This window comes from Melopsittacus undulatus, chromosome 4 (assembly GCF_012275295.1).
Source record: "Melopsittacus undulatus isolate bMelUnd1 chromosome 4, bMelUnd1.mat.Z, whole genome shotgun sequence".
NCBI classification, from domain to species: Eukaryota; Metazoa; Chordata; class Aves; order Psittaciformes; family Psittaculidae; genus Melopsittacus; species Melopsittacus undulatus.
Genome location: NC_047530.1, coordinates 16,940,926 through 16,964,128, shown reverse-complemented (window position 1 = coordinate 16,964,128; position 23,203 = coordinate 16,940,926). Strand labels below are relative to the sequence as shown.

The 23,203-nt window shown below is 42.8% G+C and overlaps 1 protein-coding gene across 7 annotated transcripts in view; it reads left to right on the top strand.

Moving 5' to 3' along the window:
- The first annotated feature begins 2,378 nt into the window (after positions 1-2,378).
- Positions 2,379-23,203, top strand: part of ZFYVE1 (zinc finger FYVE-type containing 1) — a 28,869-nt gene continuing 8,044 nt past the window's right edge. Inside the window, exons 1-5 of one of the 7 annotated variants that reach the window (XM_034061999.1) lie at positions 2,379-2,543; positions 3,533-3,730; positions 3,856-4,393; positions 18,000-18,504; positions 20,424-20,638. In XM_034061999.1, coding sequence (XP_033917890.1) covers positions 3,902-4,393; positions 18,000-18,504; positions 20,424-20,638 — 1,212 coding nt within the window. In that variant the 5' untranslated portion in view covers positions 2,379-2,543; positions 3,533-3,730; positions 3,856-3,901. The other 6 variants (XM_031049365.2, XM_031049364.2, XM_031049368.2 and 3 more) reach the window with 6 other exon arrangements.

Sequence of the window (23,203 nt, the reverse complement as noted above, 5' to 3'; positions counted from 1 at the left end):
CAAATAATTCATAAACATGCTGAGGTAGTTAAAAAAAACAACAAACTCTTTTTGCATCTTGCAGGAAAACTAAGGAAAAGGGAAAGCTTATAAAAAGGATCTTCTGAGTTTCCTGTTTCTATGTTGTTGTCTCAGAGTGAAACTCTTACCTGCCTGAAAAAGATGAGAAATCCAAACTCAGTTGTGCTGCTATAACAAGCTTTTACTTACAGGAAGCATTGCAAAGGCTTTTCTAATTTAAATGTTAGTCTGTTTTGCGTAGCCAGAGAAGTAGACCATTCTGCATTCTCCTTGTACAAATTGTGAACATCAGACTCCAGTATCCTTTCTAACCATAAAGAACAGCATTAGAATAATCTAGTAAAACCAGCTATTTCCACATCTCTACTATTTCTGCTATTGGATGTTAGAATTGTGTACCTCTAAACCTATCAATTTTATCTGTTTACCCTTCAGTTGTGAAACTGAGATCCCTCCCCAGATACTGATTATAGTTCTCTTTATTAATTTCCTCACTGTGGACTCCAGAGCTTCATGCTCAAAGCTAATCAAAAGGAGTGCAGTAAGTGGCTTTTAATATTAGGGCCAAAATTAAGGAAGGTGCTTTGTATGTCTGCACACTGTTTTGCATTTCTTAACATTTTTGGTTCAGCAAAAGTTTACTCCTGTCCATGTCAGTCCATTTGGTTAATCTTTTTTATTGATCTTCTCTGCAAAATAACTGAGTGAAAATACATTATCATAATAGTATGAAAGAGAGCAGGGAAGACAGGTACTGTGCCAGTCTTCAATCATTCATCATCACTAAACTGCATAGAGGAGAAATGGATAAGCCATGTATATGCCAAATAACACAAATACATACAGTAGAATCTAGCAGAACAAAAGTACTTCAGCAGTATGCTTGAATTCTGACAGGGCCTCAGTCACTCTTGGGAACTTCACTGATGCCTCATTTTCATGGTAATTGGACCTGCTGACTCAGTTTTGAGAAATGATGATAGCTCACCTTACATGATGATCACTTTAAATGATGATAGCTTACAGAAGGTAAACTCACAATCACTGCTGCCTACATGGATACCTAGTTGTGTAATTTGGCTCTCCCTTGAAATTGCATGCAAACAAACCAGGGGACAAAACCACAGGCCTGTCTATGGTTACAGAATCATAGAATGAGACCATAAAGCTCATCCAGTTTCAACCCCCTGCCATGGGCAGGGATGCCTTCCACTAGATCAGATTGTTCCAAGCCCCGTCCAAACTGGTCTTGAACACTGCCAGGGATGGGGCAGCCACAGCTTCTCTGGGCACACTGTGCCAGCGCCTCAGCACCGTCACAGGGAAGAATTTCTTCCTAATGTCTAATCTGACTCTTCCTTCTGTCAGCTTAAAACCATCCCCCCTTGTAAAAAGTCTTTCTCCAGATTACTTGTAGGTCCCCTTTACGTATTTGAACATTATCAACTTGTAAAGTTCACGAAGTGAAACAGTGCATATCCTTTTCCCAGAGAGGTAGCCGTTAGCACCTGATCCAAACATCCAGCCAAAAAATCCTGGTTACTTTAGAAAAGAAATTGTTTGTGCACTGGCTGTGCTACAACAAAAATATTTTGAATGTTACCTAAGTCACACATATACATTTGGCTACACACACAGCCAATGAAAAATAACTTGTCCTTTTCTTGTAGCCCCCTGCTCTTTCCAGCCAGTACCATGACCCAGCATCTCACTGGAGCTTACTTCCTCACCCTGGGGCTTCTTTGATCATCCCTGTCCACATCCACCACCTGTCCCCACAGTTGCAGGCTCTGACCATGAAGACTGTCATTTTTTTGGCAGGTGCATGTCTCCATTTCAGATCTGCAGTCTCGTTCAGCTAAATAAACAATGTCAGTTCACCCACTGGCTGCAGCTACTGTCACGAAAAGGAGAAAAAGGGCAATAATTATAGTGGCTGAAGACTTTCCTTATCGAGACTTGGTTTAAAAGCATACATAGCACAAGGGAACAGGTCGCTTTTTTCTCTTTCGTGTAGACAGCACGGTGACCCACTCCTCTGCCAGGCCTGGGGGCAGCATCTTGGTCTCTTTCCAGGCGGTGAAGCAACTAGCTCACTACGAGTTTCACCCCTCACACCGCTGCTGGGGGCTTCAGGGAAGCGCGGCAGAGCCGGCCGGCTTCCCCAAGCACCCGCGGAGCAGGGGACAAAGGTAAAGCAAAGGGGAAAGGAGACACCTCGGGACACGGCAAGGGCCCGGAGCTCCGTCCGTCCCTGCGGCCTCCCTCAGGGGCGGGAGCGGAGCAGCCCTCCGTTCGCCCCGCAGCGCCCAGGGAGCCGCAACCACCCGCCGCTAGTGCTCCGCTCTGCTCCGGGATCCGCACGCCGTGTCGGACCGCCCCTTCTCACCCCGGAACTACAGCTCCCGGCGGGCGCCACGGCAGAGGGGCTCTCCGTGAGGCAGCGCCGGCCTCCCGAACTACATCTCCCAGCGTGCCGCAGCGGCCATCCCGCCTCCAGCCGCCGCCTTCCCGTCTCCGCGGTGAGAAAATAACCCTGAAGTTCCCCGGGATCAGCTGATCCAGGCTGACAACGAGGGGAGCGGGCGGAGGGGCGCGGGTACTGCCCGGTCCTGCCCAGCCCAGCTGGGAGCTTCGCCTGCATGGTCGGGCCGCCGCCCCGGCCGCTGCGGGAGGAGAACTGGGACACCCGCCGCCCCAACCCCAGTAGCGGAGGGGGCGGCGGGGGGGAGGAGGAAGCGGCGGCCGGGACCCGACTCCTTAGTCACCGGGTGCCGGGGGGAGGAAGGGGAAGTGGGGCGGCCGCCGGCTTGTAAACAATAGCCCCGTGCCGCGCCGCCTTTGTTCCCGGCCCCCCACCGCAGCTCCCCGCCCGCTGCCACCGCTCAGTAAGAGGAGACCGGGAGACTTCCCCCTGTCTTCCGGGCCGCCGGTGAGGAATCATAGGGTGCCGCGCTGGGCGCAGCCTCAGGTAGGTGCGGGAGCAGGAGCGGGGCACCGGCATTGCGTAAGCACGGCGCGGCCCGAGCCACAAGTGCGGCGGGCCAGCGCAGCCGTTCACCGCCGGGTGTGTGGAGCGGCCGGGGCCAGCCCGCTGCGAGAGCGACTCCGTGCTGGCTGCGGAGGGGCGAGGGAGGCGGCCGAGGGGCCCGCGCAGCCCCGCGGCACCAGGTCTAGACAAAGGCGGGCGGGTGCGCGGCTGGCCCCTGGGGCGCCGGTTCCGGGGGCTGCGAGGGGAACGGAGGAGGAGAGGATCCGTTAGTTCGGCCGCGGTGGCGATCGCTATACAGCGTCGCTAGAAGAAGCGCACAAAGAGAGTGGATTTTTGTTTATCTGGCGAAGCACATCAGGAAATTCCCAGCAAATAAATACTGTGAACTCTGAAGGAGGAGCTTAGCCGGGGAGTGAAAGCAGAGAATTTTCTAGTATTGACAGTCTTCTGTGTGTGTGTGTACATATATATGCACTTGTGCATTTCTGATGTTTTATTTTGCTTCTGTGTCACCAGCAGTGCTCCTCCGATCTCTTGCCTTGTGTGCTGAAGTACCCCGAACTCGGTGTTTTTCTTGTTGCTGAAAACACACTGTACAGTTAAGCACAAAAAGAATGTATACCAGCATTTGGGTATAACAATACGTGAAGCCAGCCACATTGTTTAAGTTTATTCTGGGGAAAGAAAACATCTGTGCTTGCCAAGACTTCCTGGAAGGTAGGTCAGTGTATGAATCTTAAAGAAACATCTATTAATTATTTAAAATAAAGTACAGACATCATTCCTGTTGTGTTTCTTTCCCCTGACTTTTGCAACTGACTTTTACACCTATTATTGTTCAGAACAGAAGCAAGAGGGGAAAAAGCATTGCTTTAAAGGAATTTGAAGATGAGTGCTCACACACAGACTGTAGAGAAAGGACAGAACACGACACTCCTGTGCCAGGAAAGCTATGTTTGCAGTGGGACAGATGAAGCAATCTTTGAGTGTGATGAGTGCAGGAGCCTACAGTGCCAGCGTTGTGAAGAAGAGCTGCATCAGCCAGAAAAGTTACGGAACCACGAGCGAACCCGTATAAGACCCGGCCATGTCCCATTCTGTGACTTCTGCAAAGGTGCCAATGGGAACATAATGCATGCCAGTATGACGAGGCAGATAGCAGCAGTGAGGTGCCAGGTGTGCAAAATCAACCTCTGCGTGGAGTGTCAGAAGAGAACACATGCTGGGGGGAACAAAAGGAAGCACCCTGTCACCATCTACCATGCTGGCAAAGCCCAAGAGCATGAAGAGGAGGAGGTGATGGATGAGGAGACCAAGAGAAGGAAGATGACAGAGAAAGTTGTGAGTTTTCTCTTGGTGGATGAAACTGAGGAGATTCAGGTAAGAACTTCTGTGTTTGAACAGGCAAGATCCTTTAGTGTCTATGTTAGTCTCACAGGCTGCTGTGATGCATGATTGATACTTGAAGTGTAACAGGCAGCAACAGTAACAAAAATAGGACAGCCAGTTAAGTGGCACTAAGCATCTTGGCCCAAAAAGACACACTGCCTTGGAGCAGCCCTGCTTATGAGTTTCTCAGAAGGTCAAGTTAATTAAAATCTGATGTGTGGCAAGAGCCTCTTCTAAGAGCTTGGTAAGCAAACCTAGTGAAAGAATTGACTCTGTACTGAGACACACACAACTAAGGTAAGAGCTATCTGTGCAGGATGCTGATCATTCCTGAACAAAATTGAAACTGAGAGTATTGCAGTAGGTATCCTGCAAATGGGAGTGCTGGCAGCTAATCTGCCTTATGACTGTGAATGAGCACTGCACCAACCAGTGCTAATGCAAGCCTACAGCCCCCTGCTACCCTCCTCTAGCATTACTAAATCCATCTGGTTTTCAGGAATAGGATAAAGTAGAAATAAGGGTCCAAAGTGTACCATTCAAGTCCTGCAGACACCATGGTTAAGCTATTTTGCTTGTCTGAAATATTACTCCATGTTAGTCTCTTGCTAAAAGAAGGGGAAATTTGCCATCAATTTGGGGTGGGCTTGCTGGTAATAATGATAGAAATACTAGTTGTCTTAACACAAGCTTCTTAGGAGGAATTTATTTTAGAGAGTCTGGCATTCAGTATATGCAGTTAAGGAACTCTTGAGTTGGTCCTTGCATTTCATGGGTGTAAGCACTTTACAACGTGAAAATACTTTACAAATGTAAAAACAGCAACATGAAAGTCGCAGAGCAGGTTAGTTACACAACTAAAAATTTAGCTTCATCTTCTGGCTTCCAGATTTGCATCATCCATGCTAAACCTCATTCAGGAGACACTGAGAGAAAATGTGTAGTCACCTGAAGACTCAATATGTGGTTGCTCTAATTTAATATTCACGCTACCAGCAGTAAAAAACTATTGTGATGATATTCTGATTTTTGTTTGATTAGTTATTTGTATGCATCATAGTAACAGCCAGCGTGTCTGTTGTGCCTTGCAAGCAAATGTGACTTAAGCATCTTATATTTATTCTGTACTATACAGAAGAGCATATGTACATATGTATAATATATATACTAGTGTAATTAACTATGGTATAGAATAGATGCAGGGTAACTTGTGTGACATTTTAGTCAGTTCAGGTGTACTGACTGACAAATTCTCATGGCTTTTGGAGGGGAAAGGAAGGAAAAGATGGTAGACCTTATGATGCACTGGCACAGAAAACACTATGCAGGATACTAGTGACTGCAAACTGAGTGATTCAGTTTCATATGTAGTAACAGTCCTAAGTGTGTGTGCCTCCCCTAAGCATGTGCAGGTGTCTTTAGAGTGTGTGGCAGATGCAGCTACTGCTTTAAGATGCAGACTTTGAAATAATCTTCACCTAGCCACTGGAGCAAGATCTGAAATGCCTTAGAACAGGGCTGTCCTGAAAACCTGCTCACAAGCTTTGGCTGTGTGTGGTTGTACTGGTTTAAGTTACCTTTATATTCATGAGTCTGTAAGCCCTGTTGAGTTTTGCCTGCCCCATGCAAGCAAGTGCATGGCTATTTAAATGTCATCAGTGATAAAGCCAACTTCCTTATTGGGACAGCAATGGTCTTTTATCAGACTGTAGGAATTTGATCAGAACAGGGTTGAAAAAGCTCTCCAAAAATGAACTTGCTTCAGTATCAAGAGGCTGAATCAGAGCCCTTCCATCTGGAGTGATCTCTTCCTCATAGCTGAATATTTCTGTGACATCTCACAGTCAGTATTGAAGCAGTTTGAGAGTTTTCAATTAAAATATTTTCTATATTTTGAAGACTGCTTGTTATTACAGTGATGTTTCTGCTGGTGAGCGTGAGGACCTTTATTTAGAGAGGGCTGTCAGATGACTAGCTAGCTCTGAAGGCATCATCAGCTCTTGATAATACCAGTTTAGCTATAGGAAAGTTATTGTCAGTCTTTTCTTCTGTGCTTCTCCTTAGCAAGATTATTGCTGATTACTTGGGAAGAAATCCATAGAATGTTCTTTATTTAAACCAACTTTTTGTCTAAAAATGCCAAAATAGTAATAACTTGAAATGTGTAGATTCAGGTTTTGAGGGTATGTGACTTGAGCAGACAGGAGGAAAATTTATCAGTATTAAAATGTCTATCTTTAATCATCTGCTTTCTGACCTTTGGAACTTGAAGATCAATGCATTAGTTAGTAAATCAGTAGTTTCCTCCCTTTTCCCTGTTAGAGGTAGATTCTGCCATAGCAATGTTAAATGCTACTCCTTCAAAATTACGCAGAACTAGTTATGCTGCTGCATGGTACTGACATGGTGGATCAAGATACTCACTGATGTGTATATGTTTACAAACCACTAACTTCAGAGTGGTTCAATGAGATGGGAACACAAGGCAGAGATTTCTTTTTCCTTTGAAACTTGGGAGTTGTTAAGCTTAAATGGTTATGTTTCATATCATTTGTTTGTGTTGGCTACTTGGAGGTGGTAGCTGTGAAACTGAAGGACATTTATAGTGTGTTAGTAATGACCAAGCTAGTTCCAGAGGCAGAAACAATGTACCTTAACCCATAATTCACTGTGAAGGTGGTGAGGCACTGGCACAGGTTGCCCAGAGAAGCTGCGGCTGCCCCATCTCTGACAGTGTTCAAGGCTGGGTTGGATGGGACTTTGAGCAACCTGGTCTAGTGGAAGGTTTCCTTGCCTGTGGCAGAGGGTTGGAACTGGATGATCTTTAAGGTCCCTTATAACCCAAACTATTCTACGATTCCATAAGGAGCTGTGCCTGAACGAATTAGTTTAGCTGAGAGGTGGAGATTCTCTGCTTGGGCTCGGCACTGCGCTAATACAGTCAGTTATTATAATGATTCTGAGATTTGCATAATTTTCATTGTGCTATGTTGCAGAGATAGGCTGGCCTGCTCAAAGCTTTTTGCACTTTGCAGACATAACCATAAGCTCAGAAAGCTGAGGTCTTCTTGTGCCTATTTCAAATCCACTTAGTCAGGAAAGATCCTGTTTTAAAGTAACACTTGTGAAGCAGTTTGTAGAGAGCTGATGGTAGCTTAAGTTCCTATCTGTGAAATGCAAGCTTCTCAGTGATGTTCATCATAACAGCACTCTATTTGAGCACTTCAAAAGAAGGTTGGTTATCTCATGTTAAGAAAATGCTATTAAATGTTAAATCCAAGCTTATACTGCAAGGCTGTGGAAGAACCAGAGAGAGAGGTTGTTCCTCATGGAATCCAACCCCAATTTAGACCGCATCCCAAGTCCTTTTTCTCAGACTGTATTATGCAATTTCTTTTTATACAGTATTAAACTTTTGGTCTTACCTATTGCATCTGAAGCTGAGACTTCAATCAAATTGTTCTTGATAATTTCAGCACCTGTTTGTTAACTGGCTCTGGCATAGCCTGTCTCTTCGCTCATCTACTCAGAATTATGGGGATTACTTCCTCAGTCAATTGCTTCAGTCTTCTCACTGCTCTTATTACATCTTCCACACCTCTTCTTTGCCATGTTAGACCCATGCTATGTGCCTTCTTTTTTTACGTGTGTAAGTCCCCCAACTTAATCGCCTGATCTGTTCTGTCAAGATGTCAGCTTTCCTTTTTTATCTCTAACTGAATTTTCAAACAGGCATAATTGTGCTGTCACTAGTGCTGTCCATTGCACACAGGAGGCACTTCCCTTAGGAACTTACAGTCAATTCATTGTTCTTTTTAAAAAGTCCCCTGTACTTGTAGATCATGTTAAGAAAACCACAGCAAAATGCAACAATAAAAAAGTGACTTGGGTTAGGATAGTTATTTCAAGTCCTTAGACTGACTCACTGTCTCTTGAGCTTTTCTAGTCATCTGTATTGATCTTTTTCTCTTGTACTTATATTTATACAGTTTCTGAACAAGTATCCATTTTTGCATTGTCTTTTTACAACACCTTTATGATAGCATAAAGCAGAATTATGTATCAGTTGTACAGTGAACTCTATTTACTACTACTTCTGAAGTAGAGGAGAAGTGCTAGCAATGCAAAAAAACAATTTGATATTTTTATCTTGGGGAACAGATGTTAAGAGTTCTTACCACAGCATCAGAACTTGGTTGTAGAGTCACTGGTGGTTTCTATGATAACATTTGTCCAACGACCTAATTAAGGACTCAGCACATATATTTCATAAAAGCAGGGAAAGTGTTTCATTGACCCCCAAAGATAGGGGACATGCTTGACTGCTATTAGTCTGCCTTAAAAAGTTCACTGATCTTTGACCAGAAATTAGCTCTGTCACAAGAAATTACCCAAACTCTGGGCTGCAAAGAAAAATAAAAGGCACTGACTTTGTAGCCTGTTTTAGTAAGGAGACAACAAGAAAAGAAAGATTTTCCTTTAGCTAGTCACAAAAATAATATCCCCAGCAGTGTAATTTTATGTAGTAAAAAGAAGCACATATTTACTACTAGGCCTCCCATGAGGCATCCACTATGAGCTCCCTTTCTTCAGGTAGCAGGGTCTTTTTTTTTTCCAATAGTTATCTCAGTTTCCTAAAGGTAGCTTTATTCCTAGAGTTCTTTTTTTATTCCTGCTAGCAGGACTAGACTCCTAAAGGATTAAGCTCTTTCCCTGAGGAAATATTGAACAGGATCTATATAATGTTTTGCATTCAGTTTAAGTGACACAGAATGATCCATAGGCCTTATTTAAATGCAGACCATTTTATACAATCGTTAAATACCCAGCTTCTAGCATCGTAACAGTCTATGTGTCCTCTTCTGTCCCCTCTTATTAAAAAGTTACATGGTTAACTCCTTAGGGGTGCTAGCAGCTTTGCTTTTCTCACCTGCACCGTAAACCTATTGATTTTCCCTTCTTACCTACTGAGTTGAGGTAGTCCAGGGATGAAGGAATGGAGAGTCACTAGGAGTGCTTTTTCTAGTCAAATATTCTTTGTCAGTCAATGCAAGCTAATGTATGTCTTTTCCTAAGAGAAGTTCATAAGCTCTTAGCTCTTTTAGCTTGCCTCTGTATTAGAAAATAATTCGTCTAGCAAATAGTACTAGTTCCTATGACACCCTTACTTGAATTGCTTTTGGGGGAATGTTTGGTGTTCTTGTGCTTTAGGGTAGCACAGTCAGCTGTATTTCTGGGAATTTTAGTCCATATCCTGTAAACTGAAGAGTCACAGCTGCTATATTTGTCATGGATGGAAAGGAGGAAGAAGAAATGTAGAAGGAGCAAAGTTTTTTTAGGTCATTGTGATCTGTTGGATCAGGATACATAATTTCTGCCTGTCATCACTGTTCGTGTAGTATTGATGAGTTTTCCTCCTCTTTGTGCTTCAGAGAGGTATTCTTGCCAAGGTATTTTTTGGAGTTTGCTGTCTTACGCTCTAGGAATTTTTCTCTTATTATTTTGCAAGTTCTTAATATTCCTCCCATCCCAGTTTGTTATCAGTTTTGCAGTTCTCTCTCCTACACTCAAGTGCACTGTTTTTCTGTCCTTGGAATAAAGCCATAGAAAAATGTCTTAGCAATTGCTGGTTAGGAGTGTTCTTTCTTCCACTGGATGTATACCAGTATTTTGAAGAGTATTTTTAGAAGATGGGAGAGCAGCCATCCATTCAACAAGCGTACAGCTCCTTTAACAGCCTCAGGCTGACTCCTACCTAATTTGAACATAGCCTTTTACAAATACTGCTCTTCACTTGAACTGCTCTTGCACCTTCTTCATGATGCAGTTCTCTTAGGCCATAATTAAAGTAAAATCTCTTACTTGCTTCCTGTCTCTTTCGTCCATGTGCTAAAATGTCTGCACGTATAGAAGCAAAGGAGAACATATCACAAGAGAGAGAAGCTGGTAGCAAGCCCCTCTGGAATTACCCACTGTTTTCATTCGAGGAGTTCCTGAACTTAGTTCAGTACCTGGACTAAATAGGGTTGTTGGGGATAAAGAGGTGTTCTAGTGCTTCCTCATTGTACTCCTCTTTGCACTTACCCAGTGAGTCCTCTTGGGCTCCTTTGTGCTGCCAGCAGGAGTAGGATGTGAGTGCTTTGGGGTACATTAAAGGAAGAAATGGGAACTGACAGCTTGCTGTCCTCCAGCCCTTTTGTCCTTTCCACCTCCTCCACTTTCTCACATCTGCAGGGGTCACCAGGAGACAGATGTTGCTGCAGATACCTTTTACTTATTTTACCTGGGTTGTTAATGCCTTGCTATAGGATTGTCTAAAAGTAGAAGGTTTGCAGTCCTTTGACCTGCCTGTCAAAACACCCTGCAATTGGGAAAATAACTAGAGTAACTATTGCCTAGGAAGAATGGAACTGTAAAACAAATAAGTTTGTGAATGTCCCTCTTAACAAGGACAGTAGTATAAAGTAGTGTTCATCCAGGTATTATAGTTACCTTAGTGTTGAGGAAGACTCATAGTTACAGCATGACTTGCTGTCTTCTGGGTAAGTCTTTTTACCTGGATATGGTCTCTGCTGCTACAGCTGTGACATTGTGAGTGGTAATTGGTAGCTCTGTGGCCAACATCCATGGGGAAGATGAAAGGTACTTAGGAGGCAGCATAATGATTTATGCTTCATTTTTTACTGTTCTTTTAAAGAGTTAGATGACATTCTTCATCTGCAGAAGTTGCATTTACCTTGAAGTCTTTATTAATAGTTTTGAGGTTTTGAAAAAGCAGTTTTTCAGCTGGCAAACAGGTTAGCGGGCTGTCTAGTCTTCTGCTTTCAGCAGTTTCATATAATTCAGCTGCCATCTACAAGGGTAACTTGTCTGGTAATAGCAGTATTTCAGGCAATAGTGCCTCCTGTGTTAGGAAGAAGTCCACTCAAATTGGATTACCTTCCATCCACTTACATTTTTTCCACTACTATCTTAAAATCTTTGAAATAGGGTCTCTCTCTTTGGCTAGGGCTGTTAAGCAGGATTTAACTCATCTCTTTGTCTCTTTCAGGAAAGAGCCCTGTAACAGATAACATGGGCCTCAGATATGGACAGCCTCCACCCTTCATTGCAGAGACGTGTAGGTGCTGTTAAGCTCTGTACAAACCCATGTAAATTCTGTCCCCAGATTTCTTTGCCAGAGCTGTGGGAAGGAACAGGGTAATTTTGGTCTGAAAAAGATACTCAAGTTCAGGGACACTATTTTCATGGGTGTGTACAGAACATAATAGAACAAATCTCAACAGAACCCATAGGTTGTACTGCAGTGAAGGCAAGTAAAAAGGTACAAAAAAGTTCAGGCTAGAAAACATCCCTGATACAAATACTTTCTTTTGGTTGATCCAGACCTGCACCCAGCATGGGGAATAAGGTCAAAACTAGTGGGAGCTGAGGAGTGTTGGAACCTCACTTTAAATCCTCAGGGTGTGTTTGTCACTTCCTTTATTTTGCCCTCCTCATGTCCAGTGTCAGATCACTCAGTCTGGGCTTTAGGCTCTGCGGGACTCTGATCCTGAAAATGCTGATGTCCACTGTCAATTTCGCTGACATCTTAAGAGATTTCTGAGGACAATAATGATAAATGTATAAAAGTGTTTGCTGGGTTGGTGATTAGTAACTTCTGAATTCCAGATTGTAACTGTTGGTATGACATACACAATTTTATAAGTTAATCCATTGACAGAGTCATTTTGGGAAAACTCTCCCAAGCTACCATAAAATGTTTACATAGTAAGAAGTAACTCTTTGAGCAGGAGAATTAATGAAGTCTCATTTCTGAGATGTCTTCCTCCCATTATCCAGCAATCATCCACATCTCTCTTTTAGGTAAGAAGCAGTATGTGTGCTGTCATGCACTAGCCAGCATGCTTACTGGGTAGCAGGTATGGGAAGGACTTCTCAGCTTACTTCTGTGCCTTGGTGGCAGTGTGGAGTGGATGACAAGGTTTTTTTTTCTTCAGAAAGGTTATTAGAGTCTTTCTTTTTCTACTCTGCTGTTTGTTTTCATCAAGCTTAAGGAATTTATGGTTTAAAGGCATTTATTTCTCTATCAAATGTGTCTGTGTAATTGGTTTATGGATTTTAAGTTCTGTTTGAAAGACTCAAGTAAAGGCATAAATGACATTTTTTTCATGAAAAGTGCAGAACAAAAGGTTATAGGAGGAAAACTAAGGTAGGAAACTAGAGCTGCTTGGACTTATAATTCAGCCTTTATTCTTTTTGAGCACCTGCTTATAATCAAAATCTTCTCCCTCATTTGGAGACCTCTAAAAGCTTTGAGGGAGCAATGACCTCCTGAGCTCCCTTTCAGCCTGAATCTTAGTGGAAAACAGGGTTTGAATTATGATAGGCCGAGGCCTCTCTCACAGCTCTAGTGACGTCATAGGTCTCATAGCAGAGTTTCTCTTCTTCCCGGGGAGATACCCAATCCTTTTCCTCGCTTGGAAGCAAAAAACATTTGGGAGTATCAACAAAAAATTCAGCTGGGGCAAAAGCAGGAAGTTTGCAACTGCTTTTTTAGTAGCCTGTTGAACTTATGTTGCTGGCTTAAGCCAGCTACACTTGTGCTCATACACTGCTTTTCTGGGAGTGATTGTGAAGGGCTCTGCAGAGATGTGAATTTTGGTGGCACCACTGTACTGTGGTGCAGGTTATTCTCAGATTTGTCTTACATGCTGTAGTTAAAGGAAGAAATCTGCTTTGTAGGTTTCTCTCTTGTTTGTTTTCAGTGTACATTGAAATTATGACTAATGACCTAATGGTAGGACCTGGGGATTTAGGCATGCACCAGTCAGACTTCTGTGTGAATCTAACTCTGGAGTGATCTGGAGATAGGAACTCAGTTTTACAGAATTTAGGATAGGAACTAATTTTTTAAGAATTAAAACACAGCTGCAAAAATTGAGAAGATGTATCAGAAAGAACTGGTGTATGTTGAGGTGGGCAGGTCTCACAAATCTGTTTCCAGGTTTAATGTTTGATAGGATTCTTTGAGATATCTCTGTCCTTGAGATCAATAACCTAAAATAATCTCAGTTACATGTTTTAGAAGTTCATGGTTACTTACAGGGTTGCAGATGTTGTTTTAGCTTTCTTTGCCATTTTCCCCTTTTATCTCAGGTGTTAGTTTGAATTCTTGTTTTCTGAATGGTGAACAGAATTTCTTGTATTGCCAATGTTAAGGGAATTTCCCCCCCCCACACCTCCACTTGATTGTTTTGACCACTTGTACTTGAAGGCTGATTTGTTTCAGCTTTTCACAATTTTATGCTGGTATATATTTGGATACGCTGTTACAAATCTTATCGTTTGTTTTTCCACTCATTGAGAAATGTGTTAAATTTATATCCTCTATTGATTAAGTGGTTGTGTATCAAAAGATATTGTTGTATGCTGGTTGTCAGACAAGCCTAATGATTCAAATTTAATTATTTATATGATGACATCTTTCTTGATTGCAGAAAATGTATTTTAGTTGCTAAAATACTGTGTTAAAATCAAGGCAAGCAAAGGGTAAGACTTCAAAATGCAACAACAAAAGTACCAATGTAAGTCAAAATGACAGTGTAAGACTAGATAATGAAGGCACTCTGACTACTATGCCAAGCACGCTTGATTTTTGTTTTGAGCTATTGTGTCGTCATGGCACAGCTCTGGCTTTGTGCATCGCTTCCATGAATATCAGCAAGCCTAAAGGATTTATAAAGAGGTTTAAAAGGAGAAAGCTGTGGTAAAAATGTCTCATTCTCTTAGCATGTTTGTTTTTGCCTGGAGGCAGATTTAACGACATATGAGTACAGGTCATTGGAAACTTAGTTCTAAGTTATGGGTTTGGTTTCTAAGCTTTTAGTGTGTTACTGTTTTAATAACACTGTTTCCAAGAAATTCATAGGCAGAAATGTCATTTTAGGAGTTCTTGTTTCTTGTCTTTTCTTAAACAATTCTACATTTATTACATCTTGGATCTAGGAAACTTGTTATGTTAGGTATAATAGATTTCCAAATATGGGTGACAGGGAGGCTTCAGATGTAAATGGCAGCATGTTATGAGTTTTTGTGTCCTCCTTAGAGAGGACTTTAGCTGTAAATTTCCTTGGTTTTCTTGCTGAAGACCTTAATCTTCAACTCAGCTCAGCTTGGATGGAGTGACTGCATTGGTGGGACTGGATGACAGTTGCTAATGGAATTGTAGTTAAAACTATAAAAGAAGGCTAACCAGGATTCTAACCTATGATGGAGTAAAAGCTATTCTTTCTAGAAGACAATCCTCTTCTAAGAGCTGTAACAAAATTGTAAATAAGTCTCTGATATTAGAAATGTTAAAATAAAGAAGGATCTGGACAGATTTCCCTCTTGTCTTAGGCTACACATACAAAGTTTTCATTCTTAATTAACATGGCTATGCAATTTAAGGAAAGTTTCATATTTACCCTGTACTGTTCATGCCAGAGATATGGAGTTCTTGGGGAGCATGAGAGTAGAAACAGCTATGGAAGCATGAATCCTTCGCACATGGAGCAGAAGGTGGTACCCTGCAAATTTCTTTTTTGCATGATGAGAAGTAAAACAGAGAAGTGGGACTTGAGCCCAGTGGGAATTAGTACTTTGACACTTACTACACATATGCTGACTTTAAATGTCTTAAAGGAACTTGCTCAAGGGAAATAAATTTAATTCTTGATATAAGGATGGTTGTGAGTGAGTGGTTCTTTGAGACTATAGTCCCTGTGCTAAGCAGTGGTTAAAGAAGACAAGTGCACGAGAGCAAGGAACATCTAATGGCATATGAACATATTTAAAAAAAAGGGGTTTTTTTTTCAGTTGTACTGGTTTGGAGATTTTTGATTTTGTTTCTTCCCTCCTCCCCATATGGAATTTACTGCAATAGGATGTTGCAGGATCCAAAACTATGTCTGGATGCACAAAGGGCTTAGCCTTCTAGAGGATAGGTCTACTGGTGTTCTCTACCTGACATGAACATCTATGTGCAACAACTGCTTGGGAAGTCCTTTGACATCTGACTCCTGAGAGCTGGTAAAGCATGCTAGAAAATGTTACTTGTTTCATGTCTAAGTTCTTTCTTATTTGTCACTGAGTCCTGTAAGGTACACCATTGGATTAGCTGGACTTCAGAACATTCTTGTGCTCCTGGGAAACTTTCTTGTCTGAATTGTACCTGAGTTCTGTCCTGCGAGGAAGTCTGAAGGAGCCTAGGGCCTCAGAAGGTGACAGTAGCTCAGTGCTTTGGGTGTCTGATTTGATATTCAGTGTAACTTCCTTGCTGAAACAATCGGGATTATTGATCTGAAACCAACTTTTCTTCTGTCTGGCTCAACGATCCAGCTTTTTTTCCCACAGTAAGTTGCTCTGGCACCAGCAGTTGTTGTACATTGAATGCAAAGAAGGCTGATGGTGTGGACATTTGCATCAGCTCAGCCTGGGACAATTTCAGCTGCAGCACAGTTTGCATAAGTTGTTTCTTATTGGTGGGAAGGCATTGCAAAACCACACTTGTTGCTGTTGTCTTTTGCGTCTGACATTAAAGACTCAGCCCCTTCCACAAACTGTTTGAAACTAATACCAGAAAAATAACCAGTGTTGTCTAAAAGACCTTAGTTCTTAGTTGACCTGCCAATACTTAAGCAGCTCTTTGAAGACTGATACTTCTTTGTGCTGTACAGGGAGTGCATAACCACTGATTCCAGCAAAGAGTGTCTGCCACCCTAATGGTAAGAAGTTTGAAAGGTTTGAGTCAAAACAATCTGGAGAAGTTATCATATCCCTTTTTGCTTACATACACATAACATTATTATATTATCAAATTGTGAATGCTTTTAGGAGCTGTCAAATGGACCAAGAACTTCTTTTCATCCACAGACACATCTCCAGGGACACCAAAAGAAGTTTTAATCTGTCATCTAAACTACCTTCTGATTATAAGCTTATAATCACAGCTACCAGAAAAGATGACCCTTTCCTGTGCACCTGTAACTTGAGTGTATCTTGATGGTCTCCCACAGACAACAGAAAATAGCCTGTTGATAGTATTTTGATTTGTTTCCTGTTTTCTTCCACACTATGAGGCTGCCTTGAATGTTTTGAGTCTGTGAGAAGCTACTGCAGCTCCACATCATCAGTTTTTCTTTCTGAATGCTGTTCCCAACCACAATCTGGCAAACTGGTTTGTTTTGGGATTTTTTTTAATTATTTTTGGCACACTGTCTGTTTTTTATTTTCCTTCAAAATCTGCCTGCTGCTGGTAGATTCAGTCAGAGCAAACAGGGCTTGCTGAGCCTTAAACTAATTTGCTGATCTAAGAATAAACATGTTCAAAGAAATCTTTTATTACCTCATGTCTTCTGTGGATCATGTATCATGAGACCTTCTAACTGTACTTGTGGAGGGGAAAGAGCTAAGGAGCTTCCACAAGTTGAGCGGGGGTGAAAGCCGTGCTACTTTGCTGATGGGGATTCCTTGAGGAGGGAATCAGGATGGAGAAGTGAATGTAATCTTTCTTGAAAAGTACCTTTGTCCTTTTCTTCCCTGTCACTTAACACGTTAGAAGAAGCAAGTGATAAACAAACATAGCCAGGAACATGAAACCTTTGAAAGCCAATGGCAGGCTCTTGTACAGAGCCCTAACCTGTTTCATTGCTTGTTTCTCTGTTTCCTGTTGCTCTAGTATCTGAACAGAAAATGCCCTATTCTCTAACCTAAATAGCATGATACTTGTCACTCAATCTCTATGAAGCCAAAGAGAAGTTACCTGCTGAAAGCTGTCTACTTTCTTTTGGGTTTGTGTGTGTGTGTTTTGTATTTTCATTTTATTTTATCTTTAATGAAAGCACAATATCATAAGTTATGAAATTGATCACTGGGGTAGTTGTGGCACTTCTGTAAAAGCCAGTTTGTCCAGTTCCAACCATTTGGCTCCAGTGCACAACTTTGCTTTTTAATTCTCTGCCTCTCGTTCTGGCTAAAGGGTCCATCAGCTGGAGAGCAGTGGGAGCAGGACAGGTTTTGCTGGTAGCCCCTGGCTCTGGGTAGATGCAGCACACCTGTATGGAGGAGCTTCCTCTCCGTAAATGGGGGGAGAGGCTCAGTCTCTGTGGATGAGGCAAGCTAAGGTGACAAAAGCACTCCTCTATTTTGCTTGCCAGGAGAGCAATTCTACTGAGAGTGTCTGCTATGCTCCAAGTAGCTGTTCTGGCAGACTTGGAAGTAGGGTTGTGCTCCCTTCTCTGAAACAGTTGCCTCAGGGAATGAGGTGAGGTATGAAAGGTTTCACTAGATGGGTGGGGCATAGCTTCCAAAACAGCTACATGATGGAACAGCTGAAGTCCCATTGATGTGTGCATTATGAAACTGCTTTCTAGAATTTTGCTTTGAATGTCTTGGTGCTTCAAAAACTTATGAAGAATTCTGAACAGGAATTAATCACTATAATTCATCTTATGAATCCTGAAACAAGCTGTTTTCAGTTTTGTCTGCTCCAATTGCATAGTTATAATATTTTTCTTTTTTTCTTTATTTTTTTCCTTTTATTTATTTTTGGAAGGTAAGGAATGAAGAAGACTTTATTAAGAAACTGGATTGCAGTCCTGACCAGCATCTAAAGGTAGTGTCCATCTTTGGGAACACGGGGGATGGCAAGTCTCACACCCTTAACCACACTTTCTTCTATGGCCGGGAAGTCTTCAAGACATCTCCAGCCCAAGAGTCTTGCACAGTTGGAGTCTGGGCAGCCTATGACCCTGTCTGCAAAGTGGTGGTAATTGATACAGAGGGCCTCCTGGGGGCCACTGTGAACCTGAGCCAGAGAACACGGCTCCTGCTGAAGGTCCTGGCCATCTCTGACCTCATCATCTACCGTACTCGTGCTGACAGGCTCCACAATGATCTCTTCAAATTCCTTGGTGATGCCTCGGAGGCTTATTTAAAACATTTCACCAAGGAGCTAAAAGCTACCACAGCCCGCTGTGGCCTTGATGTTCCTCTATCAACTTTGGGTCCAGGTGTCATCATCTTTCATGAAACTGTGTACACCAAGCTGCTGGGCTCTGGTGAGTAGACAGAATTACAGTGTGCTAAATACTATCTATAAATTGTCAGGTTGTATGGAATGCTCAGTGTTCTTTAGTATTGTGTGAAAGATGTGGTTTGGGTTTTGCTTTCACTTGTTCCAGTTGGGAGCCAGGCTATGGAAATAGCAGAGTGTTCCCTGATGGTGGTCTGAGTACCCCAGATCAGCTAGAATAATGCTCTTAGCCAGATGGACATTGGTACTGACTAGTGATGATGGGGGTTCTGCCAGTCATGGGAGGGGTCATCCAACAGGGTTATGAGTATGGGTGGTATGGCAGATGAAGGTGAAAACTAAGATGCCTTGGGATTTTGGCTGGGATATGGAGTATCCTATTGCAAGAAAACTAAAATAAAACTATATAGAAACTAGGATGAGCAAGAATTATGAAATTGATGATACTTACAGTGCTTTCACACTACTCTCTTAAATTCTGTGGACCAGCCTTGTTCTGAAGCTTACATAAAATTGTGACTGGAGTTGTGGCACAGAGCTGGTGGCTTGACACCATTTTTCTCTGTATGAGTATCTGATATGGCCAAAGTTGCAGGCATGGCACAATATTATTCCTCTTGCTCTCAGTGTTCTTCATCAGTACTTTTAACTTGGCTCCTGCATATTGGATTTTGCATACTTAAATTATGTATTTTATTTGTACAGTGTTTACACAGAGCTCTGAAATGCACTGACCTAAGCGACTCACAGTACCATTCAGTTTTGTCTATACAGGGACCTAAATTTCTTTTCCTGGCCCCATTTTTCAAAAGACGTGATGAAACCCTTTTTCATTCTGTCCATTTCTGATGCTCTGATGAGCAAAAGCCCTGAAAGATCAGCCTGCAGTGGCTGAGGCTCAATCCTGCTGTCAGTGAACATCTGTGAGTCTTCTGCTGTGTAATAAATACCATAGTAGCTCTTTGCTGGCCCACGCTCTCATTTTGGCTTCTCTCACCAGTGAAGTCTTGAGCTAGTAGAAGAACTTGTTCTTTCTGGTTATTGTTAGAGTGACTTCTTAATTATGTTTAACTGACCTGCCAAGGTGGTTCCTTTTCTTACATATCAGTTTGCTGATGAGCAATGTGGAGTTTCATATAGTAGTTGAAATTTGCTGTTTCAGCAGGTCAGATGATAATGATAGTTGTACCTGTGTGCAAAGTCAGACTGGTAAAAAAATACATTTTTATGATAACTTCTGATCACAGTAGGAATAGGAAAGAAACCTCTTAACATGTGGGTTTGCAGCAAGTTGGAACTATCCATCTTGATGAGCAACTGGATGTGTGCTTTATAAGGCAGGGAAGAAGGGGCCTGCCTTAATTCTGAAATGTACAGTGGGTACTTGGAAGCAAGCAGAAGAATGTGGCCAGCTCTATGGAGTCTGACTGGATATGACCAGTTCTTCACTGGTCACATCAGCTCACTGAAGTGAAGTGACCTGATGTGCTTCAGTATGTACAGAGGGTTGACAGAGGCTCAGTCTTCCTTGTACAGGGTTAGCATGGAGAATAAGCAGCCCATGTAAGGTTCGTGTCCTCCACTTATCAGGACTAGTTATACCATATTGTGGTCTGGTAAGAAGAGCTAAGAACTGTGCTGAAATGGAGTTTCCTTATATTATGTCATAAATTGCTTCTTATTCTGTGTATCTGTGTATCCAAACTTCGAAATTTTTGGTTTTACTTTGTGGAACTTTGTTTTATAATCTAAGGCTGTGAAACAGAGACTGCATTTGGTAACTGTTTCTTTTCCTTCATGTAAAATGTAACAACTGCATTCCAGATGTACTAGAAGGTTTAATTAGGAAAATTAGCATTGTGTTGCATATGAAAGCACTGTGCAATTAAAATATTACTTTAAACAATCAGTTGTTTATATACTCGCTGATACTCTTACACATAGATCATCCATCTGAGGTTCCTGAGAAGCTCATTCAGGATCGGTTTCGGAAGCTAAGCTGTTTTCCTGAGGCTTTCAGCTCAATCCACTACAAGGGAACAAGGACATACAATCCTCCAACAGATTTCTCTGGACTTAGGCGAGCTGTGGAGCAGCAGCTGGAGAACAATACCACTCGATCACCTAGACAGCCTGGGGTTATCTACAAGGCACTAAAAGTAAGTGAAGAAGAGTTTGTCAAAATCTTCATTTGTATCACTGTTGCTGGCTGTCAGTTGTAGCTCATAGAGGTAGAACACATGAACCAGGGATGCAGACTTGTGAATGTCATGAGCTAAAGCCGCCTTCCATCAAGATGATTATTTTTGCGTAACAGCCGTGTAGGCTGGGTAGTTATTTTAGTTTAAAACAAACACCTTAGCACAGACTCTGAAGAGCAAAATCAAAAAACTGAAACAGGAAGAAACTGACTGGGGAGGGAAAAAATAACTGATGATTGAGTGACAAGCACTTAATGACAGTGATTTACAAAGAGGAGGCCCAGAAGCAGTTACTGGTGAAATTCCTAAGGATGACCTCAGCACAAGGGAAAGGAATGCCAAAGACTTGGAGGGAGTTAATGGTTGGCAAAACCTGGCCCTGAAGGTGGTGTAACCCAAAGACCAGGAGACAAAAAGGAGGAAGGAGGTGTGTTGGTAGCTAGGAAACAAGGTGGGATCAAGCCAAAGATGTATCATTTCAGAGGTGCAGCATCAGATCAGAAGGCCGATGACAAGGAATAGGAGAGAGCAGCTGGTGATTTTCTTAGAACATTCACCTTGCTAGGATGTCAGAAGGATTTTCGGGTCTTCAGATTTGCAGTCTGTCCTACAAGTTTCCACACATTGCTACCACTACCTGATTAGCATTGTGTTTTCATAGGCTTGAAGAGCACAGCTTCCATCAGGGAGGGGTGGGCAGAGCTGGGGCATATCTACAGAAGAAGGTGGTGTTAGCAGTCTTCTCTGATGTTAGTCACAGCTGTTGGAACAGGTAATTCCAGCTGCTCTGTATTTGAGGTAGCTGAAGCACAGAAGGAAATATCAGGTGGATGTACACAGTTCTTGCATTAAGAAGCAGATAGGCAGCAAGAGGAAAACAGATGAAGTGGTTAATTCCAGTTCTATGTTCTAGGACTTTATTGCAATAATTGCAGACTCATTGAATGGTTTGGGTTGAGAGGGACCTTAAAGATCATTTAGTTCCAAACCCCTGCCACAGGCAGGGGCACCTTCTGATGCGTGGGTAGATTCCACAACTAGTTAAAGCTGTAAAGTAGGTATGCTTTTATTCAGTGCTGAGGTGCATGGGGATAGCTCCTCCAAAGCATGCACACCTCAGGGTTGTTCTCCCTTTACATTTATTCTCTTAAGGTATACATAGACATGAGGTTGCTCAATCTGCCTATACATATTTAGTATCTATCCCCGCTTCGTATTATAATGAGCCAGAAGGTCCTTTGCACCTGCGCAGTGCCCCTTCTGGTCATGGGCAGGGGTCTCAGGATGAAGTAAATGAGTCTTCCTCTTGTGGGTAGGGGTCTTCAAGATGAAGTAAATGAGTCTTCCTCTTCTTAAACTTTACACCTTTTAACCTTCAGACATGGCCTTAGGGTCTGGTCGCCGCCCAGTCTGCTTCTCCCCTGCTTCTCAGTAGGACCAAACACCTGTGCTTTTGACATGGTCCTAGGGTTTGATCGGCGCCCAGTCTGCCTCTCCGCGGCTTATCAGTAGAACCAATCGTCTGCTTTTGTCCCTTGTCAGTAGAACTAGCATCTGCTTCTCTGCTTTCGTCCCTTGTCAGTAGAACTAGCATCTGCTTCTCCCCCTCCAGCAGTAATCAATGCCTTGGCAAGATGGCAATGGCAGGTACTTAGGACAGACAATATTTTTGTTTAAGCAAAGGAATTCCTTTAACCCCCTTGTACAATTTCTCTGTATTACCCCCCTGTACATTAGTTACCCCTGTATCACTTCCACTAGACCAGGTTGCTCCAAGCCCCGTCCAACCTGACCCTGAGCACTGCCAGGGATGGGGCAGCCTCAGTTTCTCTGGGCACCCTGTGACAGCACTTCAGCACCCTCACTGGGAAGAATTTCTTCCTAATGTCTAGTCTAACTCTTCATCTGTCATCTTAAAGCCATTTCCCCTTGTCCTCTTGCTACTTGACCTTGTAAAAAGTCTTTCTCCAGATTTCTTGTCAGCCCCTCCGTGGAGCCTTTTCTTCTTCAGGCTGAACAGGCTTGAGCTTTCTCCGCCTGTCTCCAGAGCAGAGATGCTCCAGCCCTCTGAGCACCTTTATGGCCTCCTCTGGACTTGCTCCAACAGGTTCACATCCCTCTTGTGTTGGAGATCCCAGAGCTGAACATAGGACTTCCGGGGGAGGTCTCATGAGAGAAGAGAATGGCAGGATCACCTCCCTTGACCTGCTGGGCACACTTCTTTTGATGCAGCCCAGCATAAGATTGGCTTTCTGGGCTGTGAGCACACATTGCTTCTCATCAAACAATCATTCTCATTGTTATGCTTCTCATCAAACGGCACCCCCAAGTCCTCCTCTTCAGGAGTGCTCTCAAACCATTCTCTGCGCAGCCTGTGTTTGTGCTTGGGGTTGTCCCAGAACAGGGGCCTTCCACTTGGCCTTGTTGAACTTCATGAGATTTGCAGGGGCCTAGCTCTCAAGCCTGCCAGTCAGGTAATCCAATTTCAGATATAGTTGCTAGTATACTTAAACTATGTCCAGT